At 36.6% G+C, this 24,562-nt stretch overlaps 2 protein-coding genes across 4 annotated transcripts in view; one reads left to right on the forward strand and one right to left on the reverse strand.

Annotated features, from left to right (window-relative positions):
• LOC106671916 overlaps positions 1–24,562 on the reverse strand; it is a 31,094-nt gene that overhangs the window by 5,671 nt on the left and 861 nt on the right. For all 3 annotated transcript variants that reach the window (XM_014402890.2, XM_014402892.2, XM_014402891.2), the window contains exon 2: positions 1,736–1,788. In XM_014402890.2, the coding sequence (XP_014258376.1) occupies positions 1,736–1,760 (25 nt within the window). In that variant the 5' untranslated portion in view covers positions 1,761–1,788. The remainder of the gene's footprint in view (positions 1–1,735; positions 1,789–24,562) is intronic.
• Positions 1–24,562, forward strand: part of LOC106671918 (probable basic-leucine zipper transcription factor Q) — a 105,670-nt gene that overhangs the window by 5,301 nt on the left and 75,807 nt on the right. The gene's annotated exons all lie outside the window — the stretch shown is intronic.

The raw sequence follows: 24,562 nt of genomic DNA on the forward strand, positions 1-24,562 counted from the left end.
AAAACCTGGCGATGAGCTTTTGAAATGAGTTCACCGGATTTTTAGGAGGGGTCCACCCTCACACACGACGGGTTATTACTGTCGGCTGTCTTGGCCCTTGGTTTATGATCAAAGACCAATTTTTGAATGTTCTGAAAAATTATTTTTAATTTTTTTCATTTTTTTCATCTAAGATTTTTGGTTGAGATGAAAAATTACTGATTCTAGTTGCCACTCATTGCTTGTTTGTGAGCTTTCTTAACAATCGATCTAATTGACAGGACAATAGTCCAATAATCGAAGTGGATCAAATCTGTACAATATTCACCGTTTTGCGGAGGGGCTAACCCAATAAAAACAAATCGGCTGTATTCGACCTGTCTCATGGACGGATCTTGATGAAATTTTGGCCACTGTTTCATGATCGAACTGAGCCGAATTTGGCCAATTTTCGACAAAATCTGACTGTTTTTGAAATAATTTTTCCAGGTTTTTCGGTGTGGCCACCCGGTACAAGGCCACCCACAAGAAACCGCATCTGGAATCGTTGATTTTACAATTTGAATTTACGATTCCCGATAATGGAAAAACGAGTCGTGTTAAATTTTTTTACCCAAAATATGAGCCCTTCACTTTCACGCCGATTTAGGATGAGTGCTTTTTTGAAGTAGCACTTTTTAAGTGCCATTAGGCCGAGGAATAGAATATTATAACTTTTTTAAATCCAGGCCACCCCCGCGATTCCTTTCCCTCTGCAATTAAAACTCGTTGCACAATCCGGCCAGGGAGTGGGACAGAAAGCTCCGAGGACGGCGTGTGTCCCCCATACGCATACAAAAACCGGAACGCTTTCTCCGTTATGTCACTTTTTCTCTCTCTCCCTGGAAAAATAAAGATTACAGTTCAAGTGCAGATCACGACTACTTACCTCGTATAAATCCAAAATTTTCACTGCTCAACTTTTGATAAAAACGTCAGAGGCGTGTTTCCCTCCCAATTTTCCTATTCTTTTACGAGATAAAAAAGTATCGAAAAAGCAAATAGGATTATAACAAATATGAAAAGGACCTTTCTTGCAGGATAAGCTGCAGAATACACGTTAGGCCTGGCCCAAAATGCTTTTTTAATAACTTCTGGATCATAAGTTTCTTATTTACAGGAGTGGTGGAACAGAAAACTTTTAGCTCCTCGTTTTCGATTAGATTACGTTTGTACTTTTCCCTCAGACGCCACAAATAAAGCTTTCCTTCTTTTAACCTGTTGGCTTTCCAACATTTATACGCCCACAAGTTAAAAAGAATTAAAAAATGAAAGAATTAAAAAGTTTTTTTTTTTTAGACGCTTCGATTAAAAATGGACTTATTTTGAAGTACACAAGGCTTTAAAACCATGATTTTTTTTGTTTGCAATATGAAAACTTGAAAACCTGCTTATAACTCATATTTAACTCTTGTTAAAGTATCTTGAATATTTAAAAAAAAAATCATCCCTGTTTAAAAAAAAAAAAAAAAAAAAAAACCAGACCCCAAATACTTGGTGAGTTTTTCAGGTAGTGTTTTATATATAATTTTAGTTTCAAAAATCAATAAAAATTAAAAAAAAAACAGCAGAATAATTCGTCCTTCTTGATTGTAACATAATTTATATAGTTTCTTTACGAAATTTCAAAACGAGATGTCTTTCCAAGTTGGACGGATCTGCAAACAAGCACCTCCACAAAAGGCTAAAAACTTTTTAAAAAAATTCGAGTACTTACAAAATATCAAGTGTGCCCAATACATTTCTTGTGCCTTGTCAGAGTCCCATTTTCTGAAACAATCGAAAGAGAAAAGAAAATCAGTGTTAAAGTGATTGTGAGGGAAAAGCTACTGGGGCGAACATACCACCCACCGTGAGTATTTTGAAAACTGGGACCCCTGTTTATTTGTTTTAATTTTATCTTTTTTTTATTATAAAGCCCTTTAGTGAATTATGCTTGGTTATCAAGGTTTGGGTTCATAGGTAACGCGAATATTGGCCATGGTAACCTAGACAAGTGTCGTCATAAGGTGTGAATACGAGCACTAGACACCTTGATCGGTAAAAGGAAACACCTATGACGTCACATTGTACCAACAGGCAGGCTATACATGCCAAAAATTAGGTAACAGACTTGGGTGACATTATAAGATTTGACTACTATATGCCAATACACCATGACGTAATAATGTACGCTAAACAAACTGCATTCTTAGTACTAATAATCAATCCCTGATAATGTCAGATATCACTTCGTACAACGTATTTGCGTGAAATGCATACACTATGCAAACAAACCCAACATTTATGACGCCTTAATTGTAATGTGCATTCGACAGCATTTGTATCATATTGTAACGCCAATTGGCCATCAGATTTAATATTCTGTGAATGCCAACTTTATCCATTTTAAATACCAAACACGTGTGATGTCATAATCCACACTAAACAATCTGTCTTATTAGTACAACATGCCATCATAATGATGTCACATGTATGTCGTCGTGCATGAGGTACATGTAATTATTGTATGTAGACAGGTACATAAAGACATGAATGACATCATAGGTGTCAATATTTGGACAGCCATCTTGATCTGTAAAAGTTATCCAAACACCTATGACCTAACCAGCCGGTCTTCTTATCAGTACAACAGAAGCACCTATATCACATTTTTTCTATGATGTCATAGGTGAGGTTATCACCCAGTACAATATACAAACGTATTTAGTCAAGTAACCACCTGACGTCATTATTTTAACAGTATAACTAACCCTAATATTGGCCATCTATGATATCATAGATGATGTAATCACCCCACATTGTCTATAATAATTATTGTCGATTGCCTTGAATAACAAAAAGCTGCATAATATAAATTTCTTTCTTCCAAGTGCATATTTTGTTGCGGGAAGGCCTTCGGGCGATCCAAAGCCGCCAAGAAGGTCGAATAGGGAGTGTAAAATTTTTTTTGTAGGTTCGCGCGAGGGGTGTGGTGTAGAAAGTATGTCATAATGCGGTTCGATACCGTCAATTATAATGCCTGAGGTCGACATTAATCCGTGATTGGGAATGGTAAACAAAGCTTCCTGGGCCGTTCTAATCTGTTCTCTGGGCTCACCTTCGTCTCTTTAAATTGCTCCTCGGGTGCGGATCGAAGGTTGGAATGCCACTTCCAAGTCCGTATGCTTTTCCGACTCCTTTCGCTCCCGTTTCGGGTTCCGTTATGTCACCGGTGGCGTGCTGCGGGTGGGGTGACGCAACCGTCCATTTCTCTCTGGACGGGCGACGGTGAAAGGGGCCTCGGCCGCCGTTCCGCCCTGATCGGCTCACCTCACCCGGCGACACCCAGCACTGCCTTTTTTTACCCCGAATATCACGGCCAGCGCCTTTCTTTATTCAGCCGAGTTTAGCATTTCAGATCTTGACATTTACGACTGGTTTTGAAAATGTGAAAAAACCCCATCGAAATCTCTCGATCTCTCTGATAACTTAAAAGTCAACACTGCCTCTGACAGTCGACATTTGTAAAAGACCGCCGAGAAAAAAACCTAAAAGAAGGATAAGCTTGTAAATATAAGTGTATAAAACCTTTTGTACGAATTCTGTCGAGAGTCCAACAAGAGCGACATCCAGTTCAGCCGACGGAAATGTACATTTGGGGGAAACCATGAAATTTCAGATGAGAAAACGTGAAAAACATGGTATATTTGAGGAAAATAAGTGTTCTCCATCTGACCCACTAGTCACAATTAGGATGGAGAGATACCAAAATCCCCACGGAAACTTTATTTAGGGCAAATTCCATAGAAATGTTTTTCGGGAGAACCCATGGAGAGATTTGACCATGGAAAAGGACCGATGACAGGACGGACTATATATCCAACCCCTTGGAAAGATATGTTATCCAACCCCATAGGAATTTTTTGGGGAGAACCATAGAAAAGAAGTATGGTTAGAAAAAGGTTTAATTTTAATATGGACAGAAATATAAATGGAGGAAATTTCAGCAATGTGTGCTCTTAAAAAAGATTGACGTTTAGGAAAAAACATGGAATGGCAGTATTGTCATAGGTTTGCGAGAAACCCTATTAACCGTTCTGAATATTTATCATTCCATAACATGTCGATGGACAATGAATAAAGTCACAAGGTGGTCGGGACATAATTTGCATAACTATAGTCCCAAGTGTTTGGGCATTACGCTTTGTAGCGTGTTTCCTTCCTTAATGATCATCCATTACCGTGTACCGTGTCGATTGAAGCTGATAGAAGCTCGAGATTGGGTACATTGTCCGGTCCAACCTACAATAACCTAACCTTCCACTTTTTTGTTGGTTTCATTTCCCCACCACGTTTAATTTATCCGCGAAGGAGGCATGATGATGGAGGTTTAAACTTCATTAAAGACAAACCAAACATTTCATATAATTTGGTACCGATAAAGCCAAATACTTCAAGGTTGTTGGCGTTTTACCTATGAATCGGTTGGGGATCTTTTCAAAGAGTCCAACAGCTCTTTAGTGAGGTCAGGTGCTGATGACCTTACTGTCGAGCTTTTTGTTTTTTGTTTTTATAAAAAACCTTTTTCACTCCTCTGACTTTCAGAATTTTTTTAATGGAATATCGCTTATTCATTCGTTTTCGGTGTTGCCTTGATTGAACCGTGACGGTCCGACGCAACTCGATGGCGGAGTTGCAACGCCCTTTGAACCATATCCAGTCGATTCGAGTTAGGCATCAGAAATTTCTCATACTTTGCTCCTTGATTATTAAAAAAAAAAAAAAAATCAATTCTTTTTTATACAAGCCCGAATACAAGGGCAACATTGCAAACACGGAATGTTTTGTCGGAACGAAAAACGGAGAGAAAAAAATTGATAAAAGCCATTTGAGGGACTGACAAAATTGAAAAATACCACCTTTTAAAGAAATTTCACTTCCGAGTTTTTAATTTGATAGTACTCTTTAATCTAATAAACAAAACAGAAAGTAATAGAATACAAACATTAGTTTCATAGTCTGCACTCATTTATTGACGTGGGTATGGTTGGTTTAATATAGTCTTGTATGAGGACGTCACTGTTACTACAATGGTCTATTAGTCGCCCTGTCAAATTTTAAACGGGAAAACAGCGAGACTAGTAAGACCAGTTTTTAAAAAAATTAACACTACCCAAGGATTGGGTGCTGTTACAAAACTATTTTAGGCTTTTATTCCAAGTTGTTCTTAAATATATCTAGCAAAATGCACATAAAACAATCCCATTATGTATTTGATCTTCTGACATATCCATGGTACGTACGACAGGTGTTTACACCAGTTACGTCTGAACGTCACCACAAGGGTCTACTAGTCTCCTTGTCCAACTTTAGACTAGTAAGACCCACAGTTTTTAAAAATGAAATCTATACCTAAGGCGTGAGACATTTCTTGAGTGTTGTTATAAATACAATTCTAAGTTGTACTTAAACCTAACTAGCAAAATGCACATAAAACAATCCCAGTACGTATTTTAAACCTTCTGACCTATCCACGGTGTGTTGTACGATAAGGTCTTATACGAAATACGTCCTGACGTTTCCAGTCAGTCGCAAGAAGAGTCTGTTGTCTCCCTGTCCAACTTTAAACGGGAAAACAGCGACACTTGTAAAACTCAAAGGTTTTGTTACGTACAAAACATTGGTACATTTTCATGTTATTAATACATTTAATTATTCCAATACTGAGCGCTATATACCCGACGCTTAAGATATTTCTTGGGTGCTTTTTTAAATAAATTTTAGGCCTTTTATTCCAAGTTGTTCTTAAACCTAACTAGCAAAATGCACATAAAACAATCCCAATATGTATTTTATCTTCAGGCATATCCACACGTACGATATTGTATGCCTGTGGTCCAGATACGTTCTGACGACTCTAGTATAAACTATAAGGGTGTATTAGTCTCTTTGTCCAACTTTAAAGCGGAAAACAGTGAGACTGGTAAGACCCACAGTTTTTTAAAATGAACCCTATACCCAAGGCTTGAGATATTTCTTGGGTGTTGTTATAAATATATTTTAGGTCTTTTATTCTAAAGCTCTTCTTAAATCTATCTAGCAAAATGCACATAAAACAATCCCAATATGTATTTTATCTTCTGACGTATCTATGTTCATATTGTACGACGTGTTTACACCAGTTACGTCCTGACATCTGTAGTCACTACACGGGTTGTGAGACTCCCTGTCCAAGGGACATACTTAAATATATGAAATCTTAAAAACTTTACCCGAAAAACCAGGAGTCTAGTAAGATATTGGATGCCGAAGACTAACGTACATTCCTTGGGTGTTGTTATAAACATATTTTAGTCGTTTTATTCCAAGCTGTTCATATATCTAACTAGTAAAATGCATATAAAACAATTCCAATATGTATTTTGTCAAAGGTTCTTAACTAAAACACTATTGGCGTACTGCAAATCCCATAGGGTGTTATGATTACCTTTTTTCGTCTTCCAAGCTGTTTATCTACCTAACTAGCTATTTGTACGTAAAAAATCCCCATAATATTTCACCATAACCCGTCACCGCGTGAGCACATATTTAACACATATTATGCTCATGCTTGAACGTCAGTGATCACCATCTAGTTTTCTTGTATAATTGTAACCTAAAAATAGCAAGACTAAGTAAGACCCCCAATTTTTTAACTGTACTTTACGTGCCCAATGGATTTATGGCTTGTGTTAGGCGTTGTTATAAATTTTGTTAAAAGACTCAAATGTTCCTAACCAACACTATGTGCCTAAGACCTACGACAACCTCCGTGGGTGATGTTAATTTTCCATTTCACCTTTTATTCCATGATGTCTTTGATTTCGCCAGCAAGGTCACATAAAACAATCCCAATATGTATTTCATCTTTAGCTGTTGACATGGGCTTATAAGTAGAATCTTGATCCATAAAAATGATGTCGTAGGTTGACTGAACGTTACCGATATTTACTTTTGTAGACAAATCTTTGAAAAGGGGTCTTACACAATTAACGTATTTTAAGCATTAGTCATCCATCATCAGTGATAAAACAAGGGTCGTCTAGTCTCCCTGTCCAACTTAAACCGAAAAACAGCGAGACTAGTAAGACCCCCCCCAAAAAAAAGGCTCTTAACTAAACACTATAGACGTACCGCAAATCCTTGGGTGGTGTTATTAATTCATCCTTAATTCCAAACTATTTTTCTTTTTAATCTAACTAGCTAATTGCACATAAAACAATCCCAGTATTTCATCTTCTGCCATATCCATGGTCATTTTGTACGACAGGGTTTTACACCAGTTACTTGGGTGTTTATTTATTTATGATATATAAGCTATAGGCAAGGCCCAAAAAAACGAGCAATTCATAAGCGTACAAAGGACATAAGAGTAAGAAGAATGTTCAAACACCTATGAACCTATGAACGCTTCAAGGGTCAACTAGTCTCCCTGTGTATAACCTTAAAAACAGCGAGACTAGTAAGACCCATAACAAAACACGCACAAGACCTAAGACAAACTCTGGGTGATTTTACATGACAATTTTTTACATGTTATTCCAAATTGTTCTTTATTCTAACACCCCAAAATGCACATAAAACAGTCCCAGTATGTTTTTCACCATAACCCGTCGCTATGGGCGTAAGCACAGTGAAATTTTACAACAGTTACGTGTGATGGTTGGACGTCACTGAGGTCAACTTGTCTCCTTGTCGTATAACCCTAAAAACAGCGAGACAAGTATTACCTTTCAGCCATCACCATCGGTCACGTGAAACGTACCAAAACCTGTTATACCACTCATGTCTCTGTTAATGGCTGCTCAGTGTCTTTTCCTCAAGAAACAGCATTCTCCAGGTTTTTAAAACCCTATCCTAATTATGGCTGCTAGGAAGGAACCGCGAGACCTAGCAGACCCAAATGTAGGATCGAACATAACATTTAAACTTTAATAATGTAGCCGTATCCAAACACATTACACATTTAAAAAACAGCGAGTAGTGGAATGTTTTTAAGAAAAGGATAATTTTCAAATGAAATTCACTGATTACTTACTGTCCTATTATCATCCTAAAAAGCGAGTAATAGGATCCAATCATCAAACCATCAACCCAAATACAATCCTACGTAAGGTTTGTTCATTCCCAATGACCAGCATGGGTATTGCCAACTTAATTGCTGAAATAAGCGAGGCTGTGAGAAGTTGGTTATCGCATAACCATTAACACTTTGGCATAATCATGCGGTACTGTTTTAGAAATCTTTGGATGTTTATGATCTATGATTTTTGCATTACCGTCATATTATGAATAACGTGAGAGTAAGTTCTATCGAACCGTTGATCCATTGCACTTTTAATCAAATAACTTTTTTTTTTTTTAATTGACTGTAGCACATAATAACATAATCCATAGTCATGAGACGAATTTTTAATCGAGGCAGTTACTATCACGTTTAACTAGTGAGTCTGATAGAACTCAAAGTTGCCAAATAAAACTGCTTACGCCATTTATTAATGTCTCCCCTCGTTTCCAGAGTTAATTATGGTAGCTGCTGTTTCCTTACTTCTTTTAGTCGTTTTTGTTTGTCTTTCTCAAGTTGAAGTTGGAGACCCAGCTGCCTCTGAACCAGGGTCATTTCCAGTGACTATGAAGCTGCTAGAACCATCATCTGAATTGTAGGTCCATCATTGTTGTGGTTCCTCTGACAGCTTGACATTACCCGTTTCATTATCCCTCTTGGGTCAAAACCTTCATACTGGAAACATTCTACGAACCCATCTTTGTACCTAGAAGTCAAGTATAGTATCCCTATTTAAAGGTTTGTCAGGGATTATTAAAAACAAGTCAATCTATTTGAATCCCCCACAATGCTAATTCATCAGTTTGTTCCCCGCCTTGGGGTGGTTTACTCCATCAGAAGTACCACCTGTGGGGCCTCCGAGTGGAGGTGTATTTCCTGGTGGATCAGTTGGGTTAAATGGCAGAATCCCCCTTTCTTGGAAAAAGATGGACATGAGGCTGGAAGAGCTCAGGCCTTTATTCTTGGTGTCCCTCCTATAGTTCGTTAACGGCGACCGAACTAGAGCTGTCAACGATCGTGGTAGTTAAACTCACCCAACACATGTATTTTTCACAAGAAATACAAATTCTATTCAGGTCTATTAGTCTTTCTGTTCAACTCTAATGAGCAGTCGACGCGACTGGTAAGCCCAAAGGTTTTTAACTAAACACTATATGCCACATGACTATGTGGACTATATTGGGTTATATTTTATCTACATTTCTTGATTGTTATAAAATATATTTTAGGCCTTTTATTCCAAGTTGTTCTTATCTAACGAGCAAAATGCACATAAAACAATCCCAGTATGTATTTCTTCTTCTGGCATATTCATGGGTTTTTTCTCGATAATCATATGTCCAAGACCTACTAAGACCAAAGATAATATCTTTGTGATGTTACATGACAATTTTTCAATTTTATTCCAAATTGTTCTTTATTCTAACAAGCCAAAGTGTGCATAAAACAATCCCACTATGTATTTTACTCATCACCGTAGACATACTGTGATATTTTATACCAGATACATCTTACGCTTGGACGTCAACGATCACCAGAAGGGTCAACTAGTTTCCCGTCCAGCTATAAAAACGAGACTAGCACGACCCAACGGTTATTAATGCCACTATATGCCTAAATCCTTGGGTGACGTAATTTTATTAATTTTTGGCTTTTATTCCAGCTTGAGTTTATTGAGTTTATTGCATATAAAATAACCCCAGTATGTATGTCTTCCGTAGCAGTTGACACGGGCGTATAAGTAGGTCATGATATGCAAATAATCATGGTTGGTCGGACATCAGAAGTCACCACGGGGGTCAGTTAGTCTTCCTGTGCTAATATAACAAGAAAGACAGCGAGACTAGTATGACTCGTTTTTCACTATTCTCTATCTACAAATATTCGCATTTTATTCCAAATTGGTTTTTTCTAACAAGCCAAAGTGCACATAAAACAATCCCAGTATGTTATTCACCATACCTCGCACCTTGGGCATATGAATTTCATTGTACAACCACAAGCGTCTCCCTGGTCAAATTGTAAACCTATAAAACAACGAATCTTTTAAATTACCTCCTGCCTTCAATTAAAAATGCTTGGGTGATACTAATAAACCGTCGATCCACATCGGATCCATGTTCTTCTCTAATCCTACAACTAGGCTAGGCGAATACAGTACGTTGAAAAACCCAGTATATATTTGGTCATCGTTGACGTGCATTGGTCGTCATCGTCATATATGGGTATAAATCTTTATTTTCCAATGTATTTTTAAGTGATTTTTTTATCTTGCCTAATCACGACGTGCTTGAATTTGTTTCAAGACCTTTTCCAGCTCGTCTTGTTTCATTAAAAAACCCCTGGAGATTTAGTTTGAGGAGTGAACTTAATTTTCAAGTTTTAACAAAGATGCTTTTGTGAAAAGTTTGTTGTTAGGGCTTATCACAAAATACAGAGCCTGATCATATGCAAATATAGTTATGCAAAACTGGCTATAAATCAGCTGAAAACCTTCCTTAATGAAAATCTACTACATAGTACAGCCGTATTTCGCATCTGCCATCGAACCTACTGACTCACAAGTCGTATGAAGCAGAATTTTTTATGCAATATTTTTCCTTTTGTGACTCTTTCTATAGAAGGTTTGAAAGAGGTTAGAACACATTTTTATACTATATATCGGCTTTCACAGGGTCAAGTCGTCAAAAAGCTGACGTCGGTTGACACTGATTTGTGCTTTATTTTGGAAGGTGATAACCTATTGTAAGCTTAAGCTTTTATTTTACCTTGAACCTGCCGCGTTTGCTTTCTTTCCCCGCCTTGGCGCTGCTTTTAAAGGATATAAAACAATCCCAGCCGGCATTTTGTCTTCAGCTGTCACATTATCCGACAAAGTTTGAAAAACTCACCAGGACAATCTACTATAGTTTCGCTGATCGACTGCATTCGAAAAACAGTGATACAAAAAAGACAAAGGTTTTTACCAAAAAACTATCTCCCCACCTCCAAAAACCTAAGGCTCTTTGGGCGATATTATTTCACCATTTTTCCCTTTTTATTGAATGATGTTCTTTATTCTAAAATCCCAAAGTGCACATAAAACAATCCCAATATGTATTTCACCGTAACCACTCACCATGGTACATAAGTACGTACCACAATGTTTCATAATAAAACAGGCCCGAATGCTTTTGATGTCAATTGAGACGTGATATGCTACAAGGGTATACTAGTCTCCCTGTAAAAAACAGCGGGACTAGTAAGACTCAAGTGTTTTTACTTAAACACTATGTTGTTGCCAGTTTCCTTGGGTGATATTAATACATTTTCAACAAAATGCACATACAACAACCTCAGTGTTCAACATAACCAATATGGTCATAGGCCCAGTGATGTTCTCTTTTGGTTAGACGTCTTTTATCACCCAGTCACCCGATCTGTTTATAATTAGAAAAAAGCGAGACGTTCGTTCTGGGCTAGGGCAAATATGAATAAGTCCTTGGATGCAAATTGCAAATTATTCATTCAGTTCGCCATTATTTAAAAATAATTGGTCGTTACTCTTAAAAGTTATAATAATGCCCATTAAATATCCCGATTTAAATTGTTTATTAATCCGGTCTGTGAGAGCATATGGACGATGATGTTTCATACATATGTATAAGCTATCCTTCTGCACCTAACACCAGAAGGGTCAGACACTAATCTCCCTGTGTAATTATAACCTTAAAAACAGCGAGACTGGTAAGACTTAAAGTTTTTTTAATTAAAAACAATAGGCTCAAGTCTTAAGATATATACATACTTGGCTGTTTTTAAGAATACGTTTTTGTTCTTTAATTCCAAGTTGTTCTTTAATGTAACTAGCCACAATAAAACAATCCCAGTAAGTATTCCAAATTCTTCCATATCATGGCCATATTGTACGACAGATTTTACACCAGTTTCGCCTTAAGTTTCGACTCCCTGTCCAACTTTTATACCGAAAAACTGTGAGGTTAGGAAAAAGATATTTAAACGGATCAACCCCGCCCCCCGCCAATACTAAGTTCGCCTATCCTAACGTCCACATCCCACTAGGCCTTCTCTTTCTGATCATCCGCTCAATTTTAAGCCTTACAAAACTGTACTTCGCGATCACGTGCTCGCTTGCCCAAGCCTGAGCCTGACCTTCCTGAGCTATTCACGCAACCACCTGCGCTCCATTATCCATATCCATGGTCATATTGTCCGATAGGGTTTTTCATTGGACCTAATATCTACTTACAATCATCATACTATGATGATGTACCCTATCCCCACTCTAAATCAACGACACTAGTAAGGCCCGAAGGTTTTTTCAAACCTAAACCCTATGATATATAGCAGCCTGATGCTGCTCAGTTGGGTGATGTTATTAATACCATTTTGACCGTTTATTCTAATATCTTCTTCTATCTAACCAGCCAAACGCACATAAAACAATCCCAGTATGTGCTTTACCATAACCAATCAATGTGGGCATAGAATCAGTGATGTTTTATTCCACTATTAAGTCTAATGTGTGAACGTCTCAGGTCGCCACAAGGGTCAACTAGTCTCTCTGTCCAATTCAAACCGAAAATCAGCGAGACTAGTAAGACAAGATTTTTCAAACCTAAACTCGTCCTACGACAAATTCATTATGTGATGTAAATACTTTTTGTTTGTTATTCAAAATTATTCTTCAATATAGCTAATGTGCTCACAAAGCAATTCCAGGAAGTATATTCCTTCTTTAGCTGTTGACAAGGACATATGAGTAAATAGGATTATGCTCCTCACCAATAATCAAGTTTGTTGCCTGTTCGCCAGGAGGGTCGGATTAGTCTCCCTGTGCTAATATAAGACAAACGGCGAGACTAATAAGACCCAATCGTTTTTTAGTAAACACTATATGCCCTTACCGTACGATAAACTGTTTTGCTGATGTGACATGACAATTTTTTAACTTTTATTCCAAATTGTTCTTTATTCTAACAAGCCAAAGTGCACATAAAACAATCCCAGTATATATTTCACCACAACCCATCACAGTTTATGTAGACTGTTTACACATGCTTGGAAGTCAGTGACCAACTAGAAGGGTCCACTGGTCTCTTTGACTCATTGTAACCCTGATGAATACAGCGATACTAGTCAGACCCACAGATTTTTCACCAAACACTAAATTGCCATAGCTACTCATGTCAGAGCTGGGTTTTATTTTTGGTAGGCGATTTGGGAACACATTTTTAAAACATCAATGTTCAATTTATTAATTATTATTTTATGTACGTTATGAAGTAGCCAGGTTTAACGATATTTGAAATTATTGAAAATAACCGAGATTGTGACGGTGTGAAATTACCACCTGATCGACTTGTACCAGACCAAGGATTTTATGCATGTTTTCTAATATTTGTGCATATATACGTATGTATGTTTTGACCTTAAAGCATGTACTGAAATTTACAGGCAAAAAATTTTTCCCCCAAGATAAATAAGGCGCAGAATCTTATAAAAATAACAAATCTTAATATTAACTATAGGAAACGACCTAATTATACTGGGGTCGACGAATTCCCGTTCTGCACCCGGCGTGGCTGGTCGGAACGAACGGGCATCTTACGCAAATGGTCTTGACGCAATATCCGGCCGCAGGGGCCTAACGCGGGCGCGTATGTGTTTTTCCTTCTCCTCGACTTTTAATAAGTCAAGTAATTAACTCTCGCTCTCTGAAGACGGCGTGTTGAGCAGAATGGAAACCGTTTAGAAAGGCGCTGATCCGGACTGGGAGTGGGAGCGGGAGCGACGTTCCTTGGTTATTATCCAACCGTTATTCAATAAATATTGTGTAAAAATGCTAAAATGAACAAATGCATCAAGTTACGGCACGACGTCTTGATCTCGATTCCGGACGGTTATTCTCCAAGGATAATTTTATAATGATACCAGGATCAACATCCCGCATCGTGTTGTTTTTTTGTGTCACGTGTCATAATAATTAAATTTCGCACTGCCAACTGGTTTGCCTAGCTAACTCTTCAACTATCATGATATCGAGCGAATTTCTGGGAGGTTACGAATATTAAGGTTTATTCTGTGCCGTCAGAGCAGTAGTCGACCTAGTTCCTGGGACTATGATGACGTCATGGCAGAATAACGCAGCTTGCAGTGTTTTGAGTCAGCCATGGGTCCATGTTTTCTTGTTCGCCAATTTCCCTTAAAATATGACGTCAGGGAGAATAACGGAGGTTATCTTATAAGACAACCTCAGTTATTTTCAGACTCATTGATGACGTTGGAAAAATTAAATAACTAATAACTTGGCATCTGACTTGATACTTTACACTCTTTTTTCTCTTCTATTTTTTTATCCTAAAAATAGGTACTAGAACGTTGAGCTAACTTTCCTCTTTATTTATACAGTTTTTGGTCCTAAAAACGTGAATTATAAGTTCTCTCAATAAAGAATAAATTACCAGCACTCGCTCCTGACCTATTTCCTGTGACTTTGATGCCTCAAGGGCATAAGTGGAGGTGCTCTAGCAACCTCATGGATTTCTTTTTCCCTTGGAGGAATGTGATAACGTCATATAGCAAAAGGGGGGGATGTTATGTCTTTTGGCAACCCCAGTTTTCCTTAGATTCTATGATGACGTCAGCAAAATTAAATTTGAGTTAGTGTAGTTACTCTAATATTCTTTGCACTCTTTTCCTCCTATTTTTTGGTCTTAAAAACGTGATTCACGAGTATTCTCAAGTTATTTTATAAGGGAATAGGGGTATTTTTTTATGGCTCATCCTATTCCTACTGTCCAATTTCCTATTACTTGAACTATAATGACGTCATAAAGAGTAATAACTTAACAAGGTTGCAGTTATTTTGGAGGCACCCCTCAGTTTTTCTCAGTCTGTGAGGACATAAGAAAAATTAAGGGGGATTTAAGCTCTCAACCCTTCTAGTATACAAAGTACAAGCAGTTAACGTATTTCCTGTTATGGTGACGTCATAAAAAGTGAATGATCCAACCTTACATTTTAACATCCACCAAATAGTTGTTTAACGTATTCCTTTTAATGTATTTTCCTCCGTTTACAATGACCCAGAATTGATCATAGATTTTTGAGTTTGTTTTTTTTTTCTCCACCAACAATTAGAAATGATTGAGTTATCATTGTTCCTAGCATTTTCAAGGAAGGTTATTCAAAACTATTATTCTTTTTTGTGACGTCACGATAGTTTATTATCCTGATATTGGCCTTTATCAACTTTCGGGGGAATGATTTATCGCTTATAATTTATCAGTTCAATTTTTACCTACTATTAACCATATTAAAAATTCAAGCAAACGTTTTCATTTAATTTTTTTAAATGGAACTTAATAAATTTTAGAACGCCTAGTTTTAAGCTATTCTTGATCTTCGCATGATTTTTTCCCCATTTTCTTTTTAAAAAATTTAAAATTTTTAAAAACTACAATAAAAATACTAACTTAAACCGGGCCCATTGTTTTGTTTTATCATGAGGAGCAATGTGCTAATTGTTGATGCGATTTTTACAATTAAAAAAATCCCATTTTAACCTCATTCGGAAAGGTAAAATAAATTGTTTTGTCCAGTTAACCCCGATTTCCTTGGACTGTGGTGGTGGACATCGACTAAAGGGAGGTTAAAGGCCTTTTGAGGCAGCTTGGGCGCTCCACACAATCAAATCAAACCTTGATCTCCCTTTTCTCTTTATGTATGGACTTTATGCAAATTTTCTTGTATTTTTAATGTAGCACTATTAAGGCATCAGAAAATATAAATGAGGAAGTTATATCGTTCTAGGTCGCCATAATTATTTCTTACAATTTAACAATGATACTGGTGAACCAACGTAGATCACAGATTTTTGAGTGTTAGTTTTTATTTTTCCCCCTTGCCACCTTGACGTCAGGAAATTTATTTAAAGAAAGGATACGTTGTATTGACACGTTCACCTTTAACATCATTATTGACTCAATTTTTTCCTTTATTCCACGAACCAAGAAAAGGTTTACCTGGAGGTTATGCCAGTGTAGCCGCCACACAACGATTAGATAAATTCTTTCTTTTTTCCAAGATTCTGATGACCCAGAGTTGATCACAGATTTTTGAGTATCATTTTATTCATGTTTTAAAAGTGAGCTTTTGTAGTACGAGTATTCATCTAGTTTCTCAAGAACTATGAAGACGTCATGCTGATAAGATTTTGGGTTGTCACGCCTAACCACTGGCTTAGTTTCTGTTTAGATTATTCAGTTCTTCATTGAACAAAAGAAAAAGAATTCCCTCCCAGCTTTTTAAAACCACTGGCTTAGTTTTTTTTGGATTATTCAATTCTGCATTGAGCAAAAGAAAAATAATTCCCTCCCAGCTTTTTAAACCAGTTAAAAACAATTCAATCAATTGTATGGCGAAAGCTTATAGGAGTACGTTTAAATCAACAAGCCAAGACTGAAAGTTAAGGAGGTTACAGTTCTGTTACTTGTACAACACCTAAGCTGTGATGATATAATGGGAACGTTACAGAACTGTTTCTTTATAAAAATTTCTTCATTTTATTGAATGAATGTGTGTGAAGCTGGAATGTATAAGAAAGAGACTTAACTTTAACAGTTTGTTAGAGGAATTAAAAATAATTTATTACAAGCTCTCCCGCAGTTGACCAATTCTTTAAGACTATGATGTCATTCATTTTTACATTGGGGGGGACTATGCCCAAACCTGTTGCAATGAAGACGTTATTAAAATATGTTAGGGCAGGTTACGGTAGTTTCAGGTTGTACTGACACCTTAACCTGCCCTTGAATTTGTTTGAAAAAATTATAATTAGAGAGTAGAGTACCCTTGTAGAGTTAATGAAAAACGTAGTATTTGTTCTGAACCAATTTCCGTGGTCTATGATGACGTCAAAATGCTGATAAGGTTAAGGTAGGTTACAGTGGTTTGAGGTTGCTTCTTTTAACCCTAACACTCGTTTTTCGATTGAAGAAAAAAAATTGTTTTGCCCCTCAGTTTGTTACACAGCTATTCGGCAGAGACATCCAATTTCGTTAAAACTATGATGACGTCATGGAAATTTTCCTAGGGGAGGTTATGTCCAACTGATTGCCTGGGACTGGTCACATAAATGTGTTTAGGTAGGTTACGGTCGTTAAAGGCTGTACTGACACTATAACCTGCCCTTGACTTCTTTATCGCTCCAAATTATTTGTTTTTCTAAAAACCAAGAAAATGTTTACTCTCAACATCAACAGTTACTGGTTCGTTTTGCCTTCAGATTAATCGTTTTTCTAATGAATCAGAAAATTTGTGTACTTCCCTCCCAAGTTGTTAAAGCAGTTAAAAGCAAATCGGCAGTACGCTGTTAACCAATTTCGTTAAAACTGTCATCAAGCGAATTTGATAGGAGAGATTACAACATTCATTTTCTCGGACTTTGATGACATCATAGTCAGTGTTTAGGGTAGGTTACGTTCTTTCAGGTTGTACCTTACCCTACTCTTGAATACGTTTAAAAAAATATAATTGTTGTAGAGCTGTTGTGAAATTGGGACTATGTTGATGTCATGCTGATGAGGTTAGGGTTGGTTACTGTCGTTTTGAGGGAGCATTGTCAACATCTCAACATACCATTGCCGTTTATAATCCAGATTTATCGTTTTTTCAAGTTTGTAGAAAAACTAAAATAATAAATACTCATGTCTCGCCTAGTGTTTGTGTAGATTTGTTTCTGATGAGGGCGTATTTTTTCTTCCTTTGATTCCGTGGCCTCTCACCTTTGAATCCATGGTGGCCATGGATCCGTTGATTATTCGTAAATTGCCAATTATAAGCCTGACCTTTACGATTCCTCGTCCTTTATCTTCTGTAATTTTTTTTTATTTGCTAGGGGCCCCTCGGTTACGTTCTGTTTCCGCGGCGTAACGGTACAACGACGGTTCCGTCCGGCCTTGAAAGTGAGAGTAGTACTCTTCAGAAATCGATTCCCCGGTTTTGTTGGTTTTCTCTCTTTTTCGGATCGGCATCACGCGTGTAAGAAAGAAAAAAAAGAATAATTTTCCAAGTGTTTTTCCTGCTTTCTCCCGAAAACTTCTGGCCCAGGAGAGACCTTGTCAACTTGAGGCTCGTTGGTTATCGTCGTCCAGGTCACAGTTGGTTAAATACAGTACAAATTGAAATAATATGAGCTTAGTAAAGTTGAAAAATATCGCATTGATTAATTAGATAAAAATAGTCATTCTCCGAGAACTCTTTTTCAAGCTGGAAATTTTGTAAAACAAGTTGTCCTGCCTTGTATTATATTGCTGTACCTTTTTATGTGGGGTTAAAAATAATCTAATTTCAACTGGTAATTTTTATATAGGACTGTCTAGGATGGAATATGTTGGCTAAAAAGAGATCCAAGGTTGGAGAAAAACCAACCGGACAGACTTTTTCAAATTGCAGAGGGGGTGCTTTCGAATTTTTCAAATTTCAAATTGGAGCCAACGGGGCAAAATTGGAAAGACGCCAGTTTCCAAATCGCGATTCACTTTTTCCTCATTTTTTTCCGAAGAAAATTCACCCCTTTTCGTTTTATGACAAATATACGGATTTTTAATCGACGCCCTGAGTTTGGGGATATTTAGTCGAAAGTGTTTTTCCCCTGTTTTTCTTGTGGTCAACCCTTGTTTTCACAAACCTTTAGGCTACATGCCTTTGAAATCTTCCAACTGTAGTGGCAATCTTTCTGAATTTTATGCATATGTTAAACTATGTGGATAAACCAATTTTTGCCTCTGTAAGTTCCAGGTTAGGGCACCTCGACCAATATGTTCTATTCATTTTTAAAATTGTGTCCCGGGATATTTCGGCGGGTTGCTTTTTAATGGGCAACACTGTTTACAACCCTGACCTTGGCGAATTAGTTGCAATACATGAATTTTCTTATTTATTCCTGTTCAAAATTTAAAAAAGGAAATTGTATTTTGGAACTGATAAAATTGGCAAAACCAAGAAGAGCCTGTATTTATTTTTGAAATATCCGAAAAATGATATTTTATCCTATTATGTGAATCCTGAAGGCAACACTGTTTTCCTTGACCGGCTTGTTTTTCTTTCCAAATTTCCGTGTATTTTCAAATTTTGGAAAACAAAAAAAATTTTTGCCTTACAAATTCGTTCTGTCTTGAAAATATTCTAATCCAAATTTACCCGAAAGAGAAACCGGAAAATTTTTTCTAACATCTCGTTTGTTTCAGGCAACACTTTCTTTTCTACAAAGAGAAACAATCTTTTTTCCAGAACATACAAAATTTTCCTTTTTTTTTTTTTAACTTTTGAATTTTTTTCATGGAGGGATTGCAAATATAATACCAGATCCGTGCTAATTTCTCAAAACGTTCCCCAAAAAGCAAAAACGTTCGAAATTTAGCGTGCAAATTTTCATCACTCGACCCCCCCCCAACAACTTTAGAGGTGAAAAGTCCACGTGCTCTAATACACTTTCTCCGTTTTTACCACTTGGCTGCGATTTCAAATCGTAGAAAGCCCTGAAAGCATTAGTGTTTGTGTTGTTTTTTCCGTTTTTATTTTCAGCCTAGGACTAGGACCGCAGGCGTCGTAATTGCACCGTTTCTATGGTCGAAGGACGCGGCGGTCGGCTATTGCCGCGTTTCACATTTTACCGGACGGAACTGGCATTATTTTTCATATTAAAAAGGTCCCCAACATCACAATTAATTAAAAGGAAAAGTCTGATTTGAACATTTCTAATGGTTTCCTGATAAAATCTAATTTCTAGGAACGACAAGTATATAATAATTACGAAGGTTACGGAACTTTATATGTATCTACGTTATGTCAGTGCATGGATGCGAGATTCTTCTCATAGAGCCCTGGGGGATCCCCATGTTTAGTGCTACAGAAAGTGCTCACTCAGAGTTGTCCGATCACTCAAGTAGTTGAATATTAGACACCCTTCTTGTGTCCAGACTGTCCTGCACTTTGAACCACCAATACAGTAGAACGGTTTCTTCACGTCGGAGAAATGGCAAATTTACCTATTTGGCGGCCGATCCTGTTGCATACTCCTCTACCATGTGTCTTATGGAATGTGTAGTACTGCGCTCCGGTATTCCACCATACTGTATAGGGTGGAGGCCGTCATCTATGGACGCACGCAGTCTTGATAGAATAATTCTAGAGTTTTTCCAAGGCACTGAGAGAAATTATCCTATATGACGTTTGGATGAAATGGAGGTTTCAAGAAAGCGCATAAACCCTCTTCCAGCCGAAGGGAGTGTGTCTAGTCGCAAGGCAATCCGCCATATGCTGCTGGCTAACAATACAAAGCCATAATACACGATTAAATTGAGAGAGGTTACAGTTCTGTTCCTTGGAAGGTTGATGTTATAATGGGAAGGTTACAGAACTGTATCCTTATAGCTTATATAATTCGTTATTCCTTTGAAAAGTAAGAAGCTGGATTTGAAAGGTTGGAAAGGTTCGAAGTTTGACATTTCGGACAGTTCAGAAAGTGTAACTTACAAATTATGGGGAAGTTACAAAAGGTTCATATTAAAATACTCATACATAGAAATTATCATTTAGACAAAGCACACAATCTGATGATGTTAAAGGAAACGCAATTTGCCCGATCTTGTAAAATATGAGAGGATAAAAAATTATCATTTAGACAAAGCGCACAATCTGATGATGTTAAAGGAAACGCAATTTGCCCGATCTTGTAAAATATGAGAGGATACCAAAGGGAGTTGATGCAAAGGTTTATTTTTTTTTAAGACAGATTTTTTCTGTAGACATTCTACTTAATTTAGTTCAAGATAACCGAGGAGGTTTCATTTTTCGCCGATCAGTGTTTTTGGGTATTGAGATATAGGTTACAAATCTGTTACCTTTTGACTCAAGAAAGGTTACAGGTCTGTCTACCTACACATAAGTTTTTTTGAGAAGGTTACTTGCTAAAATAAATTGTAAGGAAGGTTACATAATTTCGCAGAATCCTTTAAAGCTTGCTTAGCAGGGCTTATTTTTCTGCATTGTTTACTGTGGTTAAAGATGAGTTTCGTTGACCCAAGTGAAAGTTACGATAATTAACCTTCGCATAATTTTCTTGGAAGTTCTAAGCTGAAAGAAGGGGAGCTTATAGTGCAGTCTATACGATGCCCCAATTTTCTTATATCTAGAGTAGGTTACATCACTGTTAACTCAGGATTTGTGTTGAGTTAATATCAAAGTGAGGTTTTACTTACTACTGATTATACGTTACAATACTGTATCCTTATATTAACCCATATAAAAAAAAAGGTAGCAGTAATGTTACCTAAAACAAATAAGTAGAGGTTATGTGGATGACATTCATAAGCTATCAGACTGAAATGGAAAAAGGTTACAGTATTGTTTACTTTCTTTTTTCTGTGTGTTGTGAACTTATAGTAGTTTACAGTATTGGTAACTTATAATCAATAAAAAAATATATAACTATTGTCAGCAGCTGAGAAGGTTTTATAATAATTTTTCAGTTACGGTTTTATATTTTTTAAATATTATTTAAATTTTAAATTAACAACTAATAAAGTAAGTTACTCTTGTAAGTAACCTTATTCAAGGGGAGGTTACAGAAGTGTTTCCTCGTTAAAATATTTTATCTATTGCGTATGTCTCGCTTAAAAAAATGGTTACGATACCGTTAACTTCTATTTTAAAAAATCGATGCAGTGTTTTTATTGTAACGGAAGGTTACGGATTTGTTATCGCATAGTAATGTTTCTTATCAAGTTTGGCTTGTTTGGCCCGTCAGTTCAAGGAGACAGAACTGTTTCCTAATAATTGTAATTTTTATATATACATCATGTCGAATGTTGGTAGGTTATAGTACTGCTACCGTGTTCAAAATAAGGTTACTGTTTTTATTCTTTCAAGCTATTTCTTGTAAAGTCTAAACTTACGATATTCATCTTTAGTGAGGTTAAGAGTTTTTTCAAAGAAATATTTTACCCTGAGAAGAAGGTTATGTTGTAGAGTAAGGTTATATAGCGGCTTGTCAGTAGATAGGGTTACGTAACTGATCCCTATATGACTATTGTTTCGAATGTTGTGTTTTTTAACACTCCCTAAGACTGAGGCAGGGCTTAAAAAAAGCTAGTGTTTCAGGCCTTATTGGCCTTATGTAAACCCGATCTGGAGTTTCATAACAGCAGTATTTTCCTCTTTCCTCTCTTTTTTACATAACTGTTTTAATTGCATCTTTTTAGAGGCTGTGGACGAGTGTCTTTTAGGTAGTTTTTTTTTTTTTTTTTTTTTGCAAAACCGGGCCGAACGAGAGAGGATGGACGTCCGTTGGATAACTGGGAAAATGCATGCTTTCTTCACCTATTCTCGATCCCACCTCGTGGAGTTCAGATGTACTTTCACTGTTTATATTCCCATCACGAGACATCCAGGAAAGGTTCTTCAAAGCCGGGTAACCGGGCTAAGTCCCCTCCTCCGTGCTTCTCGCAACCGTGTGCTCGGCGAGCTTTCCTAATTCACGAGCACACGGATTTTTGTCCGATGCAAAACATCCACGATGGAGGTTCCTAATTGACAAACTATTCATATGATTTTAAAAAGTTAAGACCTGCTTAAATAAATACGAAGTTGATTTAAAAAAAAAACCTCCGCTACTAAGTTTTGATATAAAAAATGCCTCATTATAATATAACAAGAATAATTCATAGAAAAGCACCATATCAGTTGTAAAATACGGAATCCGGCCCGGAGGACCAAATGTTTTATTCCGGACGCTCTAGTGAATGTGTCTGTTTTCACCCGTTGAAAGTGGGAACCTTTTATCTTTTGTTTCCTTTTCCCAGATTAATTGGCCGATCTTTGAAAGATCCTTCCAATTTTCCCTTTCAAAAAAAAAAAAATAAAAAATAAAAACTTTAAAAAGCCAATTTTTATAAAAATGTCCTTAGTCTAGATCCTCTAACTATTCATCATAGATTTTATTTTGCTTTTTGAAACTCAGTATGAGTGGACAGATTCAACGAATCGTAACCTGTTCAAGACTTTAATACAATGGTCCAAATGATAACCTGACTTACCTTTGCGATTTTTGTAACCTTCGTTTTACTTTTATAAAACCTTACTTGTCAGACGGTTTATAGAACGATTGTAGTCGATCGTTTTCGGCTATTATGTATAATCTATTCTCGTCTGAGAAATAAGCTCGTTTCAGATATTAGTCTTGAATTATTACGCTTTATTTTTATTATTAGGAGGGAACGTTACATACCATTCAAGGTTTCAGAACTATTTTCCAAGTTAAATTAACATTGGCAGGTTACAGTACTGTTAATAGCTTCTTCAAAATAAGATGAGGTTACTTTTTTAACTAATTGTTCATTTACTACGTAGTTGGTTCTCGTACCTTATCGTCATAAACATTATTTTGGCTATTATTTTGAAATATCCATCGTGCAATTTTTCTTTTTTTTGGTAAGATTAAATTTCCTAATTTAACCAAAATTTCACATTTGACGCATTTGTTTTAGAGGTAAAAGCCTTTTCGCTTATATTTCAGGCTATGGTTCTCCTCAGGTGGAATTAAGTTCTAGTGAATTTCCGGTTAAGTACCAATTTCTAATGTAGAAGTCTTAGGTTCAATACGTCTTGTGAATATGGAATAGAAGCAGTACAAAAGAGTCCTGCCCAGTTAAAAAAAAAACTTGCCCATTTGCTCTAAAGCCTTAATTTCAGACGTCTTCCTTGCTAAGGATCGACTTGTTATAAACTATTACCGATTTGTATTAAGGTAACTGATTAGACGCCTTTGGCTATTAAGCCGTTTTAAATACCACTAATCAATATAGTGTTTTAAGCGGACCGTTCAGTTCCATTAAGTACCTTTTAAAAAAGCCTATTATGTTAAGAACAAGTATGTAGACGGAAGTCCCATTTAGTTTTTAAAAAAGGGTTGAGTTCCTTTAGAACTGTTTAAGCACCAAGTATCATGGCTACTGGCACTTACTCGGAATCTTTAAAACCTTAATGAAAATTAACAAAAAATGTTCCATTAAGTACCAGTTAGCAAGTTATTGAGTATCTCAGCTATTGTGTTACCTGCCTGTATATGCAAGTATTGGCGACTATACCAATAATTGTCAATAATTTTAATAATTCCAATTACCAATAATAAGTTACATTTTGGGAATAGCTATTGTACCCGGGTAATATACTAACAAATATATAACAGGTGATTTGGATTTATTAACTATATATAACTGGCTTTAGTATTTAACTAGCTTTTTCATTTCATTCAAAGCTACGTCATTTTAAGTACCACCGTGGGTGAGAAATTAACAAAGTACTGGCGGTTGATAAACCGTCTCTCCAAGTTCCAGTGGTAATTGTAAATATTTACCAGTACGTATAAGTACTAATGATTTTTTTTTAAAAGTA

The sequence above is a fragment of the Cimex lectularius genome, unplaced genomic scaffold, assembly GCF_000648675.2.
Source record: "Cimex lectularius strain Harlan isolate CLEC.00 unplaced genomic scaffold, Clec_2.1 scaffold14, whole genome shotgun sequence".
Taxonomy (NCBI): Eukaryota; Metazoa; Arthropoda; class Insecta; order Hemiptera; family Cimicidae; genus Cimex; species Cimex lectularius.